The sequence below is a fragment of the Marmota monax genome, unplaced genomic scaffold (assembly GCF_021218885.2).
Source record: "Marmota monax isolate L192 unplaced genomic scaffold, Marmota_monax_Labrador192_F-V1.1 WCK01_AAM20220418_F8-fsc00054, whole genome shotgun sequence".
NCBI lineage: Eukaryota > Metazoa > Chordata > Mammalia > Rodentia > Sciuridae > Marmota > Marmota monax.
In genome coordinates, this window is record NW_026692145.1 from 3,521,556 (window position 1) to 3,540,500 (window position 18,945).

General features: G+C 37.3%; 1 protein-coding gene across 1 annotated transcript; it reads left to right on the plus strand.

The window, feature by feature from the left end:
• The first annotated feature begins 358 nt into the window (after positions 1–358).
• LOC124109975 (olfactory receptor 5AR1-like) lies at positions 359–1,282 on the plus strand. Its single transcript, XM_046468983.1, has one exon. It carries the CDS (start codon positions 359–361, stop codon positions 1,280–1,282), a length of 924 nt encoding a protein of 307 aa, XP_046324939.1.
• The last annotated feature ends 17,663 nt before the right edge of the window (positions 1,283–18,945 follow it).

The window sequence follows — 18,945 nt, forward strand, 5'->3', positions numbered from 1 at the left end:
GTTGGTGAAGAGCAAAACTCTCACTCATTTCTTTCACAAATATTATAATGAACTTTTTGCTTCTTGGGCCTTTATTTTCTTCCCTGTGTTCCTTTTACTTTCTGAGTTTTCTTTACTTCCTTTTTTTCCCCTTCCCCTTTAGTCTTTACCTCTTCCATGTTGTGCCTGAGAAATAGTGAACCTGTTTGGGAAGGGTCTAAAGTGAGACTACAGATGAGGAGAAGGGATGGATTGTGTCATGGATTTGTGTGCTTCGAATGGAGCTGTTTTACTCATATCATCCAGTTTTGTCTTATTTTCTCACTTAAAGCATATCTGAAGAGTTTTAACTAGTCTACAGTAATTCTCAGCTGTGTCAATGGAGAATTCATCTATAGTGACTAAATTCATCCTTCTTGGAATGACAGACAACCCACAGCTTGCGGTTCTGCTATTTGGAGTTTTCTTTGTTGTTTATATCATCACTGTGTTGGGGAACCTAGGCCTGGTAGTCTTGATAATAATCAGCTCCCGCCTCCATACTCCCATGTATTTTTTTCTCTCTAATCTGTCCTTCCTTGATGTTTGTTTGTCATCCACCACAACCCCAAAGACTTTAACAAATTTATTAACTCAGCTGCATGAGATTTCTTTCCTTGGATGCGTGACTCAGATGGGCATTTTTATAATATTTGCCTCTGCTGAATGTAATATTTTGGCTTCCATGGCCTATGACCGCTATACTGCCATCTGTCACCCACTATTCTACCACCTTACCATGTCGAGAGGTCGTTGTCTCTTCTTGGTAGCAGGATGCTACCTTGGCGGCTTAGTTAACATGGTTGCTGTAACAACTTCTGTCACACAACTATCATTTTGTCAACCACATATCCTCCCACACTTCTTTTGTGACATCCCTCCACTGTTGGCTCTGTCTTGCTCAGATCCCTGGGTTACTCAGATGTTGGTTGTTATCTGTGGAGGATTCACGCTGGTCACCTCCATTGTGGTGATCCTTGTCTCCTACATGTCTATACTCATGACTATCATGGGAATTCCTTCAGCTTCTGGAAAACAGAAAGCCTTCTCCACTTGTGCTTCCCACTTCACTGCTGTTGGTCTCTACTATGGAACAACTATGTACACTTACTTGCAGCCCTCTCAATATGCATCCTTGTCAGGAAATCAGCTGGTCTCAATATTTTATACAATGGTGATCCCCATGTTAAATCCTCTCATCTACAGTTTGAGAAATCAGGAAGTGAAAATTGCCCTACAGAAAATACTGAGGCACAGTCTCTAATATAGTATTGTGTATTTCAAAATATAATAGGTTTTGTGAAGACTCACTTAAATTTAATTCACAGTGTTTTCTGTGCCAGCACATGAAGCCTTGGTAAGAACAACTGAATTGCTCTGAGTGTTCAGAAGTAGTTGTTTAGATAAACAGCAATGCAGTTGGAGGATATGGACAAAATAATACATATTTTCTAAAACAAGTGAATGAAATATGGAAATGTAGGTATAGATATATCGATCTGAGTGGTGATCCTGTATGATAGCACTAGTTATAAGTTAAAATAATTGTAAAATAACAAGAAAGTTAGAAAACATATAATTTGACTTTATGTTATTTGAAGAACATGAAGGAAAAGAAAGGTGGCAGGGGTGGGATCTCATGAAAATCAAAGGGAGATCTGTAGAGGAAAAGGAACCAGGGAGTGAGAGGAGGAAAGGGAAAGGGAAAATGATAATGGTCAAATTATATAGTTCTATTGTGTGCATGTACAAATATGTAACAACAAACCCCATCATTATGTACAACTATAATGCACCAATAAAAAAGTGGAAACAAAAGGAGAGAATGTGGATGACAACCAGAATGCAAATAACTGTCTTGTGCCACACATTTTATATTGAGGTTTGGTACACCATAGGCTGAATAAGGTTCAGTTGATATCTTTCATAAGAACTCAGAAGACTTCAGATATTTATCTTCCAATTGCTGTTCCACCGCTGCCATTTCAAGGCTGTAAAATGTGAGCATATACATAAATTCTTAGGTGCAACTATTGAGGTTGATAGGGATAAATCTTAGAGTAATACTCAGCCAAACAGTAGAGGACGTTAACTAAATACAATTGGAAGATCCTGTGAAAAGGACATTTGACCACTGGTTAGTGGAATCTCTAGCCCTGAATTACTGCTATGAATTTTTTTGTGTGCAAATTCTGAGTGGACCTGGACCAAGTTCATTGCTATTCTCCAATATACTTCAACAGGCAACACAAGTGTAAGCATAATCACAATTAATTAATTAGTCCATGACTAGTCCTCGGCGTTTGTAAAGATGCATCAAATTTACAGAAATTGCTTTCTTATTCAAATATATTGACCAATGGATCTGGCGGATACAGCTCAGTGGTAGGAAGCTTGCTTAGAATGCATGTGGCTTTAGGTTCTCTTACTACCACTACACACATACACAAAATGGTGAAACCAAATATATTGAGCAATAAACTACAGATTCATACAATATAACCCCACATCTGAAGAATATAAACCTTAATATCTTTTTATTCTATAGATGAGGGAATTAAGGCCTAGAAAGTGACCAAAATCTAGTGACTAGTTGGGAAGAAATAATCACACTGGTTCAAGCTGTAAGTAAACCCCCAAAGTAATATTTACTTACATCTAGGTCAGGCTCAGTTTGGGTGCCAAGAATAGTTTATTTTCAACCTCTACTCCCAACAACTATGTAGCCTTAGTAGCTCTCCTCCATGAGCTCCCAAATCCTAGCTATGATTGAGGTCATGTGGCTTACTTGGTAGCCATGTGAAAACTAACTCACTTAGAGCTCTAGATCTTTATTTGGAGCTACCAGCCAGAAATTCCACTTGGTAGTTCCTCAGGTACTTCACACTTAATGTTTCAAAATGGAACCCTTCTTAACCTAATCCTCCCTCTTCCCATCTCCCATCTGTGTAAATGGTATTGCCTGGATATTAAAGGCTAACAACTAAGTGTCAATCCTTGATACGTTCTTCTTCCTCAACTCCCTACATTCTATCAAGTATCAAATCCTGTCAATTCTTCCAAATACCTCTTGAATTGGGTTCTTCACTGCCACTGCCACTGTCCTAAATCAAGGCACATTCTTTTCTTGCCAGGATTAGCTAAATAATCTTATTTCTCTTATTCCTGAATACACCCTGGATCCTATCAAATCTACTTTACCAAAATTGCCACAGTGGTTTAAATGTAAATCTGACAACCCTTTTTTACCCTCCACGCTGTTTTGAACTATTTCATGTCACCCTTTGCATATAAGACAGATTCCAAACTCCTAAATATGGCATGTAAATCTTTTTATTTCCTGTCTGTCCTAGTCCTATTCATCTTTAAATTCTAAAATTAAATCCCATCTTCTTTTCTAGGTAGTTTTGTTTGATGTTTCAGAGGGAAGAAAGAATTCTGTTTTCCCTTTGTGCTTTGTGTGTATATTATAGTTTCGTGATCCTTGACTTTCTAGTGAAATTCTGTGTATTTTCCCAATTTTTGTTTTGCCCACCTCAACTGAAACCCTTTGGAGGGATGGAGCCATGTTTGGTTAACTTTTTTCATCTCCCATCGTAAGTCCATCTTAGGGCCTGGTTGCCTGGTAAAGGCTTAAAAGTAAACAAACAAACATTAACAGAGTTGAAATTCACTCACAACTAACCTTCTTCTTTATTCGGTCCACTTTCTCCCCCAGGCATTGATATATCCTATTGTGTAATGGAGAAAATATTACTTACTGGAGTGCTAGACTTTAGCTGAATCTCTTGATTTTGTAAATGTTTCTTGTCACCCCTAAGTAGGGAAATGGAACCCCTTTTCCTTCATTGACCTTAACTTTCAGCACTCCACCACCAAGTCAATCCTTCATCCTCCTTGGATTTTTGCTTTTCTTTGCTTTCTGATTGGAGGACACAACAGATTTCTTTCTGCAATTCAAGAACCTCTTTTTTTGTGTGGTTCAAGGTTAGAGACTCCAAATCTGCAGTCATAAGTAGATGAACTCAGAGAGAGAATAGGGAATGATGGATTTTAATTTTTTAAGCTTTGGAATGATTTTTTAACTGATTGCCAATGCAGCCCAAAAATACAGAAACATAAAAGTGCAAGAGTTTTGGCTGCAGAAAGTATGATTCACCCATAGCATAATACTTACCTGTCCTTCCCTGAGGCATCTCTCCAGAGACTCAATGACAATCAGAAAACATTAGGATTAATCAAACCTGCTCTTTTCACAGTACCCCCAAGGGAAAGCAATATTCTGGAAATCACTCAGCTAGTCAGTGGCAAAAGCAAAATTAGAATTCAGGTTTCCTGATTCATAACCCCAGAATACTTTCTATTACTATCCTTTCATATGATGTGATTCTTAACACAGCTTGGGAGGATGGGCCAAAATGAGATTGGGAGGATGGGCCAAAATGAGATGTTCAATCATCAGATTGAACAGCAAACGTTAACTTATCATCTATTTCCTTGGCATGTGAAAGTGTCCCACACCTCAAACAGCCTCAGAAAAGCAAGAGACAGTTAGCACTTCACAGGCTGTTTTTTATATGGGAAGTGATGGACTTTTGGGGATACCAAATGCTTTAGTAATGGACATTCCTTATAATCAGTACTGGTTACAGAATTTGTAGGACCAGTATCAAATGTAACTCCCAATCCCCTTTTTCAAAAACCAGAAAAGATGTCTATTAAATGTATTCAAATAAGAAGCTTTTCTCCTTTTATTCTACAGTCTGATTTTCAACTTGTTGTGGTGTTTTCAATTTGCTATTTAATGCCATACCCTTTTGGGTGCAGGGATTCTTGAGAGGCAAGTGCAGACTCTCATAGGTGCCCAGTGACCCTGTTCTGTGACTAGGTACACATATCATGGTCCATCGAATAGCAGGCTCCTCCTCCCATGAGCATCTGGATAGATGCATTTTTCCCTGGCCAGTGGGTGGAAGTCAAATCAGGTATATCCCCTTCCTATGAGCAGACTGCCCCAACCTATGATGGACAGATAACCAGAAAGAGTACTTTAACTTCTGTACAGGTGCCTGAATGGGGTTGATGATAGGCCTGACTTATTTTCCTGCCAAATTCAATATGGCACTGACATCCTGGGGTTGGAGGAACTGACACTATATCCAGAGTACATGTCTCTGACTCCAATCCTCCCTATGTTCATGTCTAGGCCTCTGAGGGTGTAAGGTTGTAGCTGTCACTTGGGTAGGACAGAGATTGGGGAGGTTGGATAGGGTCCCAAGTATTAAGTTCACAGGATTGGACATCGAAGCTCCAGGGAGGTGGGGAGGTGATGCAAAGTGGAACTTCTTTCTATCAGAGACTCCAGGATGTCAGTGCATATGCAATTGTCCCATCACATTTCAGATTTCACTTATAAAATCATTCAAAGTATTAAACATTTAATGAAAGTAATGTTAAATCCCAAGTGCAGGGTTCTTTTGAGCTCAGGGACCTGAGTACGTGTCCATGAAATCATCTCTATGTACACAGAAGGATTTTTTTTTATCTTTATCAGGTAGTATTGTGTAGTGGTTAAAAGTCCAAACTCTATGGACTGAGTTTGAGTGTGTAGCTGAGCTAGACCTGGGTTTTATTTCCAGCACTATAAAAAAAGAGTCAAGTTCTGGGAATCAGACTGCTAGACTTTGAGACCTACTTACTTCCTAATTCTGTGAATTTAGACAATTAAACTTTATATCTCAGTTTCCTTATTTGTAAAATAGGAATAATAAAATTACTTACCTCTTAAGTTAGCTGGGAGGTTTCAATGAGGTGACATATCCACATTGGTTAGAATCATATGCAGACATTGGTTAGAATCATATGCAGACATGGATATATTCTCAATAACTGTCTCATGTTATCATTTATAGCATCTAGGAATTTTCATTTTCAGTTCTCCAATACAGGCATCACGTTTTATTTACTCTGGCTTTTCAGCAGATGTGTATGCCAATGGTATTTACTCAGCTAACACAGCACATAACCAGACTTCATCTCCAGTGGCCTCTCAGTCTCAACCAGAACTCCACTAGATCTGTGCAAACTAAGTGAATCCAGTCAGGTGTTACTGGTAGATTTTCATTTTTATTGGTGTTGATGTTGTTCATAAGACTTAGGGCCTGACCTGCTAAATCTCAAGACTACTTTAGCCTAGAGGATTGCAGCTGTAGTTCTGGTGCTTTTCCAACAGTTTTCCAAGAAGAGGAAATCCTCGGGGCTGGGGTTGTAGCTCAGTGGCAGAGCACTTGCCTGCACGAGTGAGGCACTGGGTTTGATCCTCAGCACCACATAAAAATAAATAAATAAATAAACAAACCAAAAAAATATTGAAAGAGAAGAAATCGTCATTGTTAAATAGTGATTCCTGGTGATTGGACCAAATGTAATGACTATCCAAGGTTATCCATGGGACCCCCAATTCATTTCTGCTGCCCCAGCAACAGCTCTTAGAGGCATGGACAGTCTGGGAGTCTTAGTGGAGCTTAGGCCAGCCCTTTCAGAAGGGACAAGGATAATCTCAGTGAGGGAATGAGGGTTGGTGGGCAATATTGGAGGGTGAGGATTGAGGGCTCTATGAAGCAAGGCAACAGCTCTGTCCCTCCTCTCCCAGGTGTCATGAGAGAATAAATGCTGGCCTCTGTCTGCATCTGTGGGTCAGGGTTTCAGAAGAAGCTGAACCTTGCTTTCCATGGAGCTCTCAGCACATGCTCAGGCCCTCCCCCACTCCCGGCATACACTCAGGTGGGCTGCAGTCTCCCCTGCAGGTGGAGCTTCAGGTGTTTACTGGGGATCCCTCCTGGCCCTGCTCTAGGCAGTGGTGCTCAGAGCAGCTTCTGGCCCTGGGCTCTGATTGCAGGACCCAGCAGAGATCATGTTAAGCCTCACTGAGCTCAGCCAGAACAAATCCTCAGGCTGAATCTGGGGGCCTAAGCAAATGAGCAGATACTGAAGGGAGGGACAGCTCTGGAGAGCCTAGTGGCAAGATCCTTCAGCCCCAAAGCCTGAACAGCAAGTCTTGCTGGCTGTGTGGTCCCCAGCTATTGTCTAATGCAAGGACATTTTAGGGACTCCTTTGGCCTAGCATTGATACTTCTTGTATTAGCCAGTTGGACTTTTTGCAGGTATCAGATCAGGAACATTCTGTCCTTGAAGGAAAGTCCCTGACTGATTACCTGAATACTGAATGGCCTGGTGATCAAGCTCCAGTTTGTCAGAGAGAGTGAACCTGGCTGGAGTGAACCTGGAATTCCTACAAAGGGAGAAATCCTGGAACCTGAAACTAGCTCAGGTCTATCTACACAAATAATGTCTAAGGGTGAGATTTGGGAACCCAGAGTCTTAAGCAGGGGCAAAATGGAAGACAGGTTTCTGAAGAGGTGAGGTACCTTGTATAATTCTGAGAACATGGCTAAGCTGGGATTAATAAGAAATAGAAATATGCAAGTCCACTCACAAATATAGGGAAAAGAATGGCAAGAGGGATAAGAGATGCCAAAGGAAATGGAGGACATAACTTTTTCTCCATAGAATTTGGGCCCTGGAGAAAATTGTTAAGCACTTGAAGAAAAATTAAGACAGATTGTTTTAACTTTATTTTTTTTTTCTTGAAAAGTGGTATGTAAAATAACAATTTCAAGCTTAGTAAATTCCTACTTATTTTTTTTAATTTTAGAGTTATGTTCCTGATTTTTTTAAAAAAGGGTATCCTCAATTAATAACATCAATAAAGGTGTTAGTTTCTTGTCAGTAAGAATTGGCAGCTTTTCCACACATGCTGGTTGACCCTGACGATTAATTGAATTACCTAAAATTACCTTTTCTTGATTTTGATAGAATCACAAGATCATTTGGAGGGAATTAGAAAATATGGAGAAGTTAAGAAAACATAAATTGATCAAACTTGACATCTAGAGACAACCATTGTTAGCACTTTGGTTAATGCCCTTTTAGTCTTCTTTTAAAAAGTACTTGCATAGGAGTGTGTGTGTGAATGTATTTTTAGTAGAATAATAATGAAATACTATTTTGTACCCTTCTCTTTTCACTTAAAATATATTAGGAAAAATATGCATGTCAAGAAACATTCTTCTTCTTGAATTTAATGGTTGCATAATACAACAGTGTATGGATGAACCCGCATGACTAATTATTAACAAAGAACTTTGAAAAGATTGATAGAAAGAACATATAGCTAACAATAGCATCTATCAATGTGCTCAAAGCAAAAGTGAAATACACAATTTGGGACTTGACTGCATTTTATCAAATGCATAAATAGGAGCACAGGCTAAATGAAGTTACTGGGAACAAGAATTACCTCCTCTGATCAAATTTTATGTGAATACAAAGGTTTCAAATGGAACTTTAATTTGAACAGGTAGAAAAAAGAAGACGCTGGAATTCCAAAAAATTCTATGAGACATATGTCCTCAGATATGGACATTACTGGAACATACAGATTACTTCAGCTTAGAGCACTAAAACCAGCCTATCCCAGCCCAGTGAATGTCCATCCCATGAATGGGGGTCAGAGGGAATTAAGAAAACAACATCAGTCTCTAGCACAGTGTAAGAGCAGTCAGGTAGGAGGTCAGTGGTATAAGAACTTGTGCTTGCATTGGAACAGATGGTCTACTAAGAGTGGTAAGGATAATGGATGTTTATGTTCAGTCCAGAGGAACTCACAGAGAAGGAGTAATGCAGACCAACTTGGCCAAAGGAAAATTATAACAGAAGTGGTCAGGATTGGAAGTTGCAGAATAGAAGGTGAAACATGAGGGTTGGTAAGGAACTGATGGCCCTTATGGTGTTTGGAAAACAGGATAGGTTACCCTGAATTGACCCTAGTCATAAGGGCAGTGATTGGGAGAAATCTAAGAAGGGCAGAAAGGTAAATGGGGACCATTCCCAATGAGGATGATCAGCTAGTTTCTCCACTATAGTGATGGCAAAGAAGAGGAAGTCAAGCCCACCAGAGGTTAAAATAAAGATCAGTCTGAGGAGGATCAGTCATTTCTAGGAGAATGAACTTTGCCATCACACTGGAATTCCCTCCAATGGTCACCAAAAAGCAACTGAGACAGAATTCCTAAAACAAACTCAGGGATCTGACTGATATTCTTGATCTGACTGATATTCTCCTCTGTGCTGGTGAAGGTTTTAGTACCTAATACTCTGAGTTTTCACAAAATCAGGATAGGCAATTTGTAGTTATCCCAAGGGGTAAAACCAATTCGCATCATTTAAAATTCATTTGAAGCCATGTTTAATTAACATAATATTTAATTCTACTTTAATTACTTTTAAGAACCCACATATTGCTTTGGGGAATTAGTAAAATTAGACAAAATTAGTGTGTCATAACATGGAACATGTTGGGAATCATTAGTCTAAACCATCTGGATAGATGGCTGTCTCCTTTCTACTTGATAATTGCCGTCATTGAATACCCTACATCTACCCTCCCTTCTTCCACCCACCTCCAGTAGGTATTCTCTTGAGAGCTGAGAGTTTTTTTTTTTTTTGGCCCGACAATGTTCACTTATCTTTAAACTTATCCTCTGATCAGTTATAAGGCAAAATAGCCTCAGTTTCCTCATATAAAACCTAAAGGTAATCACAGTCTCAGGATAATTGTGGGGACTCAATAAGATTATATACCTAACGTAGGTATTCATGAAAAGTCACCATTACTAGCAAAACTTACACGTATGGGAGATAGAGGGCAGTAGGTCTTCATTTATACAGTGGAACAAGCTGGAAGCAATAATGAAAATGGCCACCATAGGAGACAACCTTGGGTGATTTTAAAACTTAGTTCTGTGAGAAAGATCTAGTGGGTAGTGGAATCAATACTTCTTACCTGACTGGTATGATCTCCACATACTTGCAAGACACAAATACCACCTGTAATGCTTCACAGTATCCGTCGAGACTGTAATGTTTCAGTCTTCAGGAATATCATCAATGCTTTTTTGGAATTACGGAGTTCATGTGAGTGGGGATATGCTTGAGCTTAAGAAGAGATGTCACTACTTCTTTGAACCTGGTTGGTGGTGATAGTGGCAAGGGAGTGGCTGATGGGAGAGCACAGTGTCAATCCAGGGTAAAGGAACAACAATTCTCTTTAAAAGTCAAATATGATTTTCAAAGTTCAGTGCCCTGAGTTGAGTTTAACAGCAAAAGTATAAATTTTGATAATTTTCAATCTCATTGGATGCTTTGTTATCCAGTTCCTCTAACCTATAGGTGTAGAATTTGTATTTGTGGTTGCCAGGGTCTAGGAGAAGAGAATTGGGAGTGACTGCTGGGATGGGGATTTGAGAAGGCATGATGGAAATGTTGTAAAATTGATCATGTTGGTGGTTGCAAAACTCTGTTAATATACTAAAAACCATTGAATTTAGTTTCAATGGCTGAATTTAACCAAAAATATATGGACTATATCTCAATAAAGCTGTTGTTTAAGAAAAGTATTGGCCTATCTAGTTCTGATCAGGTGTTCCTGTAAATAGTATCATTTTAGAAGTACAAATAGACTCCCTGGGACTGAAATTTCTAACCAGAAGGAAATAATGGAATATTTGCTTTATAAAAGTAAATTCTACCCCCAAACAAATTCTATTTCTGCTTCATATATGATACAAAGTAAATTTTAATTTTTTTAAAAATACCACATTCATATAAAACATTTTAAGTGATAGTAAGTCAATATACAGTGAAAATTTTCCCTCTTATCTATGATCTCCTATCCTTTGAAGAGGTGACTATTAGCCATTTCTTATTCATCCTTTCACTTTATAAATACATAGAAACCCATCTTTGAAATAACAAATAGTACTTCACTGTGCACACTGTTTTTCACCTTACTTCTTTCACTTAAAATTATAGTTTGGAGACTGTTTTTTTATCAGCTATCCCAGTCGTCTATTAAAACATAAGAAACAACTTTGAAAGAGTGAGTTAAAAGAATAACTATCATTTATTTTGATCATGAATGTGGGGATGACTAGATTTAGGTAGGCAGTTCTTTTTAGGTAGGCAGTTCTCACTGAAGATCTCTCAGATGGTTGCAATCACATGGTGATTTGGAATAAATTTGTTTGACATCACAAGGCTTCATGGCTTACTTGTCTGCTTGTCTGGCATTTGGAAATAGGGTCAGGTGTCTACCTTAGACCCCTCTCCCCCCACCTCACCTCCCTTCTCTCCTCTCCTCTCTTCTCCTACTCCTCCTCCTTCTCTTCTTCTTCTTCTTCTTCTTCTTCTTCTTTTTCCTCTCTCTCTCTCTCTCTCTCTCTCTCTCTCTCTCTCTCTCTCTCTCTCTCTCTTCCTTCTTCCTTTTCCTCTCCTCTCCCATCATAATGGCTTTATGGTAGCTAGATTTCCATGCATGGTGGTTAAATGCTACCATCACAATTGTTCCAAGAGAAATAGGCAGAAGCTGCATGTTCTTTTCTAACCCAGCCACAGAAGTCGTGAAGCATCATTACTGCTGTATTCTATTTATTGAAGCAGTCATAAAGCCCAACCTAAATTCAAGGATGATAGCACAGACTTTTTATTTTTGCTCCCTTTCTCCACTTTTCTGGAATTCTGATAACATGAACACTAGCTGTTGTTTTTTATACTTCCATATGTCCCTGGGGCTCTGTTCATTTTCTCAATTTTTATTTTCTCTCTGGTACTCAAATTTCTATTGTTAGTGACTTCAAGTTCTTTCCTTGCCAGGGTTACAAGTGTAAGCTCTTCATTTGGCCTTTTCTGGCAGGAGTGAGAGTAGGGACAAAGATATCTTGCAGTATGTGACCAAAGTCTAGAAGTTTTTATTGTCTAGAAGTTTTCTGTTTTTGAGGCTGCCCTTTTCCTGATCCTTTAGCTAGAGAAAATGGGATTTTTCTCATTGCTTTTTTTGTGGGGGTGAAGGAGAATCAATGTCCACTGGTGCTTCTGTATTTCTAGTTTCTCCATTATCCAGACCAGAAAGTTAAGGAGCAAAAATACTACCCAAGGAACTCACTGTCATGCTATTGTTTGGGTCCTGAGATGCCAGCCTATCTGCCTTTCCCTCTGCACTTTTCAGTTTGCTTATAGTTGTTTTATACATAATGTCCAGGGTTTTTATCTGTACTTAAATCAGAGCAACAGGAAAGAAAAATGTGTCTATTCTAATTTTTCCAGAAGCAGAAGTTCATAAAAGCTTGAATAATTTACCTGTTTTTCTTTTATGGCTTTTGGGTTTATGCCACACTTAGAAATGTCTCCACACTGAAATTAAAAGACAAGATCATGCATGTTTGATTCTAGTGTTTTACTTTCTTTTTTTCTTTCTTTTAAACTTACATCTTTGATTCACCTGAACTTTATGTTGCTGCATGAAATGATATTGGGAACTAATTTTATTTTATTTTTTTTTGCATTGAGAAACCCATTTGCCTCAGCACCATTTATTGATTAATCTATCTTTTCCTTTTCTTACTGACCTGAAGTAACATCTTTTTCATATGCTGAATTCCAATGTAATTCTTTTGGCTCTCTATTTATTTTCATTGATTTCATGAACAAGTGCTACAGTGTTTTGTTTTACCTTTACTTATTATGTATAAAAGTTGTATGCCGATTCCATTTTATTGTTATTCTTCTGCAGAAAGATTGTAGTTAGACTTCAATTTTTTAACAGAAACTTTGATTAATTTTAAAAATTCTACTTTAGGGGCTGGGGTTGTGGCTCAGTGGTAGAGCATTCGTCTCGCACACGTGGGTCCCTGGGTTCGATCCTCAGCACCACGTAAAAAATAAATGAGTGAAATAAAGGTATTGTGTTCAATTATAAAATAAATATTTTTTAAAAATTAATTAAATAAATAAATAAGTTAAATAAAGGTATTGTATCCATCTACAACTAAAAAATAAATGTTTAAAAAATTCTATTTTAATAGGAACAAGTTAACATTATAAGTGCATTTAAGGGGAAAATATGTCTACCATTCACTTAAATCTACTTTTATGGCAAAATGTTTTAAATTTTTTTCATATGGGCTCTGTGCATTTATAGTTAGCTTTATTCCTAGAGTATATTTTTTATCTTTGCTGTTGCAGTTGCAATTATAAATATGATATTTTTCTCCATGGCATCTAAATTGCATTTTAAAATTTAAAATTTTGCATTATCCATATTATTTATTTCTGCTAATTTTAATGAAAAAATCTATATATTCTCAAATAAACTGTAATTTTAGATAAATTTTGGATGATGTTATAAACCTTAGTAGAGAAACCTTTATAATCACTTTTTTGGCTATACAAAAGGTGATTGCACAATATTTATGGTTCTTAATTTTTTTACATTACTTATTTTAATGGTATTATTAGGTCTAAATTGCAACATAATGTATAGGGCTTATTTCTTCACAATTTATTTTGAAATATTTCAACCTTACTAAAAAGCTGAAAGAACAAAACAAAGAACTCTTAAGTTCCCTTCCCCAGTAATCTTTGTTTGCTATCAGTGCATTTGATCTCTCATGTGCTTTCTCTCTATGCAGGTGCACATGTGTGCATGTGCATACTATAATTACTCTTTTTCTGAAACCATTGATTTGAGAGCAAGGTTCAGACATTATGTCCAGTCACCCAATTACATCAATGTGTGCTTCCACAAAGCAAGGAAATTATCTGTCATACTCACAATCAGAAACATCCAATTCAGCAAATAAACATTGATATAGTACTACCATCCAATGCATATACTCCATTGAAAGTTTGCCAAGCATCCTCACTATGTTTCTTTCCATTTTTCTCTGTTTTGTTCCAGGACCCAATCTAAGGTCACACATTACATTTAGCCTTCATATAGTTTTAGTCTCCTTTAGCCTAAAAAATGTCCTTAGTCTTTTCCTGACTTTTATGATCTTGACAATTTAAAGAGTGCATGCCTATCATTTTGTATGATGTTCTTCAACTCAGATCTACTTGTTAGTTCAAACTCATGCCATACATTCCTGGCAGGAAGACCACAGAAATGACATTGTGCTATAAGCACAGTAGTGCATCAGGAGGCATATGATGGCAACTCTGCTCCAGTGGTGAAGATAATAATCTTCATTACTTGGGCAAGGTGGTTTCCATCAGCTTTCTTTATCATAGAGTCAAAAATTTTCCCTTTGTAGTGGTTAAGCATCTTGTAACTTAAATGATTAAGTATTTCTGCCCAAATCAACCACAAAGATGATAATTCTCAAATGGTAATTTTTTATTTGTATCATTCCTTCTATATTCATTAGCTTACATTCCACACAAGAAAGAACTTTAATTGCACTACAGTTTCCTTTTTATTCATACTCCTAAAAAATTCAGTATGGACTCATGGATGGATTTCCATGTTATACACTTGGTTGTAATACTTTATTAACATTATTTACTTTGATACTCAAATTATCATATATATGCCTAGTGGGAGCCTTTTGGGAGTTGTTTCAGTGTACTTTTGACACATTATCTCTGTCATTCTTTGATCATCTCCTTACTTTTCAACATAGTAAGATGTTCCAGGATTGTCTTTTACTTTCCCTGCTTGAGTCCTGGAATCAGCCCACTTACAAGGATCCTTGAATCCTTTGAGAGGATGGTAATGTATTTAGAAACCAAGATATGTGCACTCAGTACCCTCTACCAGAGATAGAAAATGTACATTTGTATATGTGTGTCTACACTACACATTCACACTGCACACAGATCTGTTTCTCTGTCTCAATCTGTGTGTGTGTGTGTGTGTGTGTGCGTGTAAAGTTGTGAGCACACACTGATGCTTCCAATTCAAATCCAACAATGTTCCCACTTTCTGTATTTGTAAACCACTTCTGTAGCATTCAAAGACCTAGCTCCCATTACTCTCAATATATTTGCTGATGTATTCAATAACCTTGCATATAAGTAGTCTTCTGACTATGCTGATAACCTCCTCAGTTCATGATTCCATTGCCATTTCCACACCCCACAGCCTCCTCAGCCATGCCACCATCTAAATTTACCACACCATCACATCCAGGAGAAGGGAAAGGAAGAGAAAAAAGACCTCATTAATGTTTTTAGTAATTTACATGCATTTTTAAGTTGTTTTAAGGTATACAATCAGATCCATGAACAATGAAAAATTTAACTTCTCCTTTCCAATATTGATGTCTTTTTTTTTAACCTTTGCCTGTTTGCACCAGAAAAGATCTAAAATAATGTTAACTAATAGAGATGACTATGGACATCCTTGCCTTATTACTCACTTCTATATAATGTTTCTAGTATCTCATCAATAAGCAGAATACTAGGGTTTTTTCTCTTTCTCACTTTCATTCTAAATCTTTCTTTGTCAATTTTCCCTTATTTTGGTGATGGTCTGCCTTTATTAAACAGACATGGCCATTGAGTTTTACAAAATGAATACTGGTATTTATGGAAATTATTATAACATTTTCTTTGAGAAATTTATATGTTTAATTGTATCAATATATTTCCCAATACTAAATCTTTTTTTTAGTTTCTGGTGTAAAACTCACTGTCTTGATCTATTTTTCTTTATAGCCCGATGGCTTTTACTTGCTAATATTTAATTCAGTAAGTCTTCATTGGTATTAATAGTTGAGAATTGACTACAGTTTTATTTTATCCAATTTTGTATCTGTTTGGAAGCTCTTTCCTTTCTCTGTAATCTAAAACATATTAATAGCATTAACATGCTTTGTTACTTTTTTTTAAAGAGAGAGAGAATTTTTTAATTTTTTTTCTTTTTTTAGTTATTGGCAGACACAACATCTTTGTATGTGGTGCTGAGGATCAAACCCAGGGCTGCACTCATGCCAGGCGAGCACGCTACTGCTTGAGCCACATCCGCAGCCCCAACATGCTTTGTTACTTTAAAATCTGATAGGATTGGAGAATTCCAGTTTTAGCTCCAATATGTGAAGAGCTTAGAAGTCATCAGATTTTCTTAGAGCTTTATAGTTACACATAGTAGTTTGGCTCATCCTGATAAACCCATGCATGCCTGGAATTTGATTTCAGTTCATGATCCCCCACCCCACCCAGCTGTTTCCTTCTCCCTTTTCCCTCCTCTCCTCCCTCCATTTTCCTATTCTCCCCCTACTCTATTAGATAGAAGTCACCACGTTTAATATATCTAAAATATAACTGTTTAACAAAATTACAGTAATAATATGTTGGGTGACTTTTAGAATTTTGTGATTATTATCATATTTCCATACACTAGTAATGAATGATCCAAAATGAAAAAAAATGTTTAAGGAGATAAAAATGTTAACTACCCTAATTTTATCATTATTGTTAGAGTCTGTAAACAAGTCAAAATAACACCTGGCATTTTGCCAGGGGAATGTTAAAGTTCGTAAACAAGTCTGGATGGTGCCTGGCAAAATGCCAGAGGGAGTGGTTTGAGAAGTAACAAAAACAAGCCATTAAGTGTGGAGATTCCTGATTGGTTGACTGCTGTATCTAGTTTATGCTAATTAGATAAGCTGTGTGGAATGTATAAATACTGCTCCTGTCCTGCAATAAACGGCTCCCACTCCTGCTGTATCAACATACACAAGTTATTCGTCACCCCCCCGGCTAGTTTGCTGCAGCCAGACAGACTGCGGCAATTATACTCTATATACATATACTGGATTATTGCACCATATCCCATAATTTTTTACAATTAAAATAATTAATTTTAAAAACCACAAATAGCTAAGACAAAGGCATCTTTTCTTAGCGATCCTAGACTAAGAGGTTTCCTCAGTTCTTTAGTGAAAGAAGAATTGGAAATTGATATAAGAACTTCAAAATGTGTTATTTGTTATGTGCAATCATACTGCAAATAAATGAGCAATCAACACTAAAAAAGAAAAAAAATATTTACAAAATCATTGAAAAGAATCACACATTTAGAAATAAATTATAACCAAGGAAACAAGATTTGCAAGGTGAAGACTTCAAAATATTGCTGAAAGAAATAAAAAAAAGACCTCTATAAATGAAAGGCATCCTATGTTCAAGAACTGGAAAACTTCATATTGTTAAAATGATAATTCAACCTAAAATAATATGTACAGTTTCAGTGTCACCCCTAACAAAATCCCAATGGTCTTTTTTCATAAATGGAAATGTTGACTCTAAAATTAATATAAAATTTCAAAGGTGACCGAATATTCAAAATAACTTTTAAAATAACAAATTTGGATAACACACTTCCTGACTGGAAAACTTGCTAGAAAGCTATGGTAGTCAAAAGAATATGGTATTAGCATAAAGACTGACATATAGACCAATGCAAGAGAATTGAGAGCTCAGAAATAAACTCTTTTTTTTTGTTTTTTTTTAAAATTTTTATTGTTGGTTGTTCAAAACATTACATAGTTCTTGATATATCATATTTCACACTTTGATTCAAGTGGGTTATGAACTCCCATTTTTACCCCGTATACAGATTGCAGAATCACATCAGTTACACATCCATTGATTTACATATTGCCATACTAGTGTCTGTTGTAGTCTGCTGGCTTTCCTATCCTCTACTATCCCCCCTCCCCTCCCCTCTCCTCCCCTCTTCTCTCTCTACCCCCTCTACTGTCATTCATTTCTCCCCCTTGTATTATTTTTCCCTTTCCCCTCACTTCCTCTTGTATGAAATTTTGTATAACCCTGAGGGTCTCCTTCCATTTCCATGCAATTTCCCTTCTCTCTCCCTTTCCCTCCCACCTCTCATCCCTGTTTAATGTTAATCTTCTTCTCATGCTCTTCGTCCCTACTCTGTTCTTAGTTACTCTCCTTATATCAAAGAAGACATTTGGCATTTGTTTTTAGGGATTGGCTAGCTTCACTTAGCATAATCTGCTCTAATGCCATCCATTTCCCTGAAAATTCTATGATTTTGTCATTTTTTAATGCAGAGTAATACTCCATTGTGTATAAATGCCACATTTTTTTAATCCATTCGTCTATTGAAGGGCATCTAGGTTGGTTCCACAGTCTTGCTATTGTGAATTGTGCTGCTATGAACATCGATGTAGCAGTGTCCCTGTAGCATGCTCTTTTTAGGTCTTTAGGGAATAGACCTAGAAGGGGAATAGCTGGGTCAAAGGGTGGTTCCATTCCCAGCTTTCCAAGAACTCTCCATACTGCTTTCCAAATTGGCTGCACCAATTTGCAGTCCCACCAGCAATGTACAAGTGTACCCTTTTCCCCACATCCTCGCCAGCACTTGTTGTTGTTTGACTTCATAATGGCTGCCAATCTTACTGGAGTGAGATGGTATCTTAGGGTGGTTTTGATTTGCATTTCTCTGACTGCTGGAGATGGTGAGCATTTTTTCATGTATTTGTTGATTGATTGTATGTCCTCCTCTGAGAAGTGTCTGTTCAGGTCCTTGGCCCATTTGTTGATTGGGTTATTTGTTATCATATTGTCTAATTTTTTGAGTTCTTTGTATACTCTGGATATTAGGAAGTGTGAGGAGTAAAGATTTGTTCCCAGGGTGTAGGCTCCCTATTTACCTCTCTTATTGTTTCTTTTGCTGAGAAAAAACTTTTTAGTTTGAGTAAGCCCCATTTGTTGATTCTAGTTATTAACTCTTGTGCTATGGGTGTCCTATTGCGGAATTTGGAGCCCGACCCCACAGTATGTAGATCGTAGCCAACTTTTTCTTCTATCAGACGCCGTGTCGCTGATTTGATATCAGGCTCCTTGATCCATTTTGAGTTAACTTTTGTGCATGGCGAGAGAAAGGGATTCAGTTTCATTTTGTTGCATATGGATTTCCAGTTTTCCCAGCACCATTTATTGAAGATGCTATCCTTCCTCCATTGCATGCTTTTAGCCCCTTTATCCAATATAAGA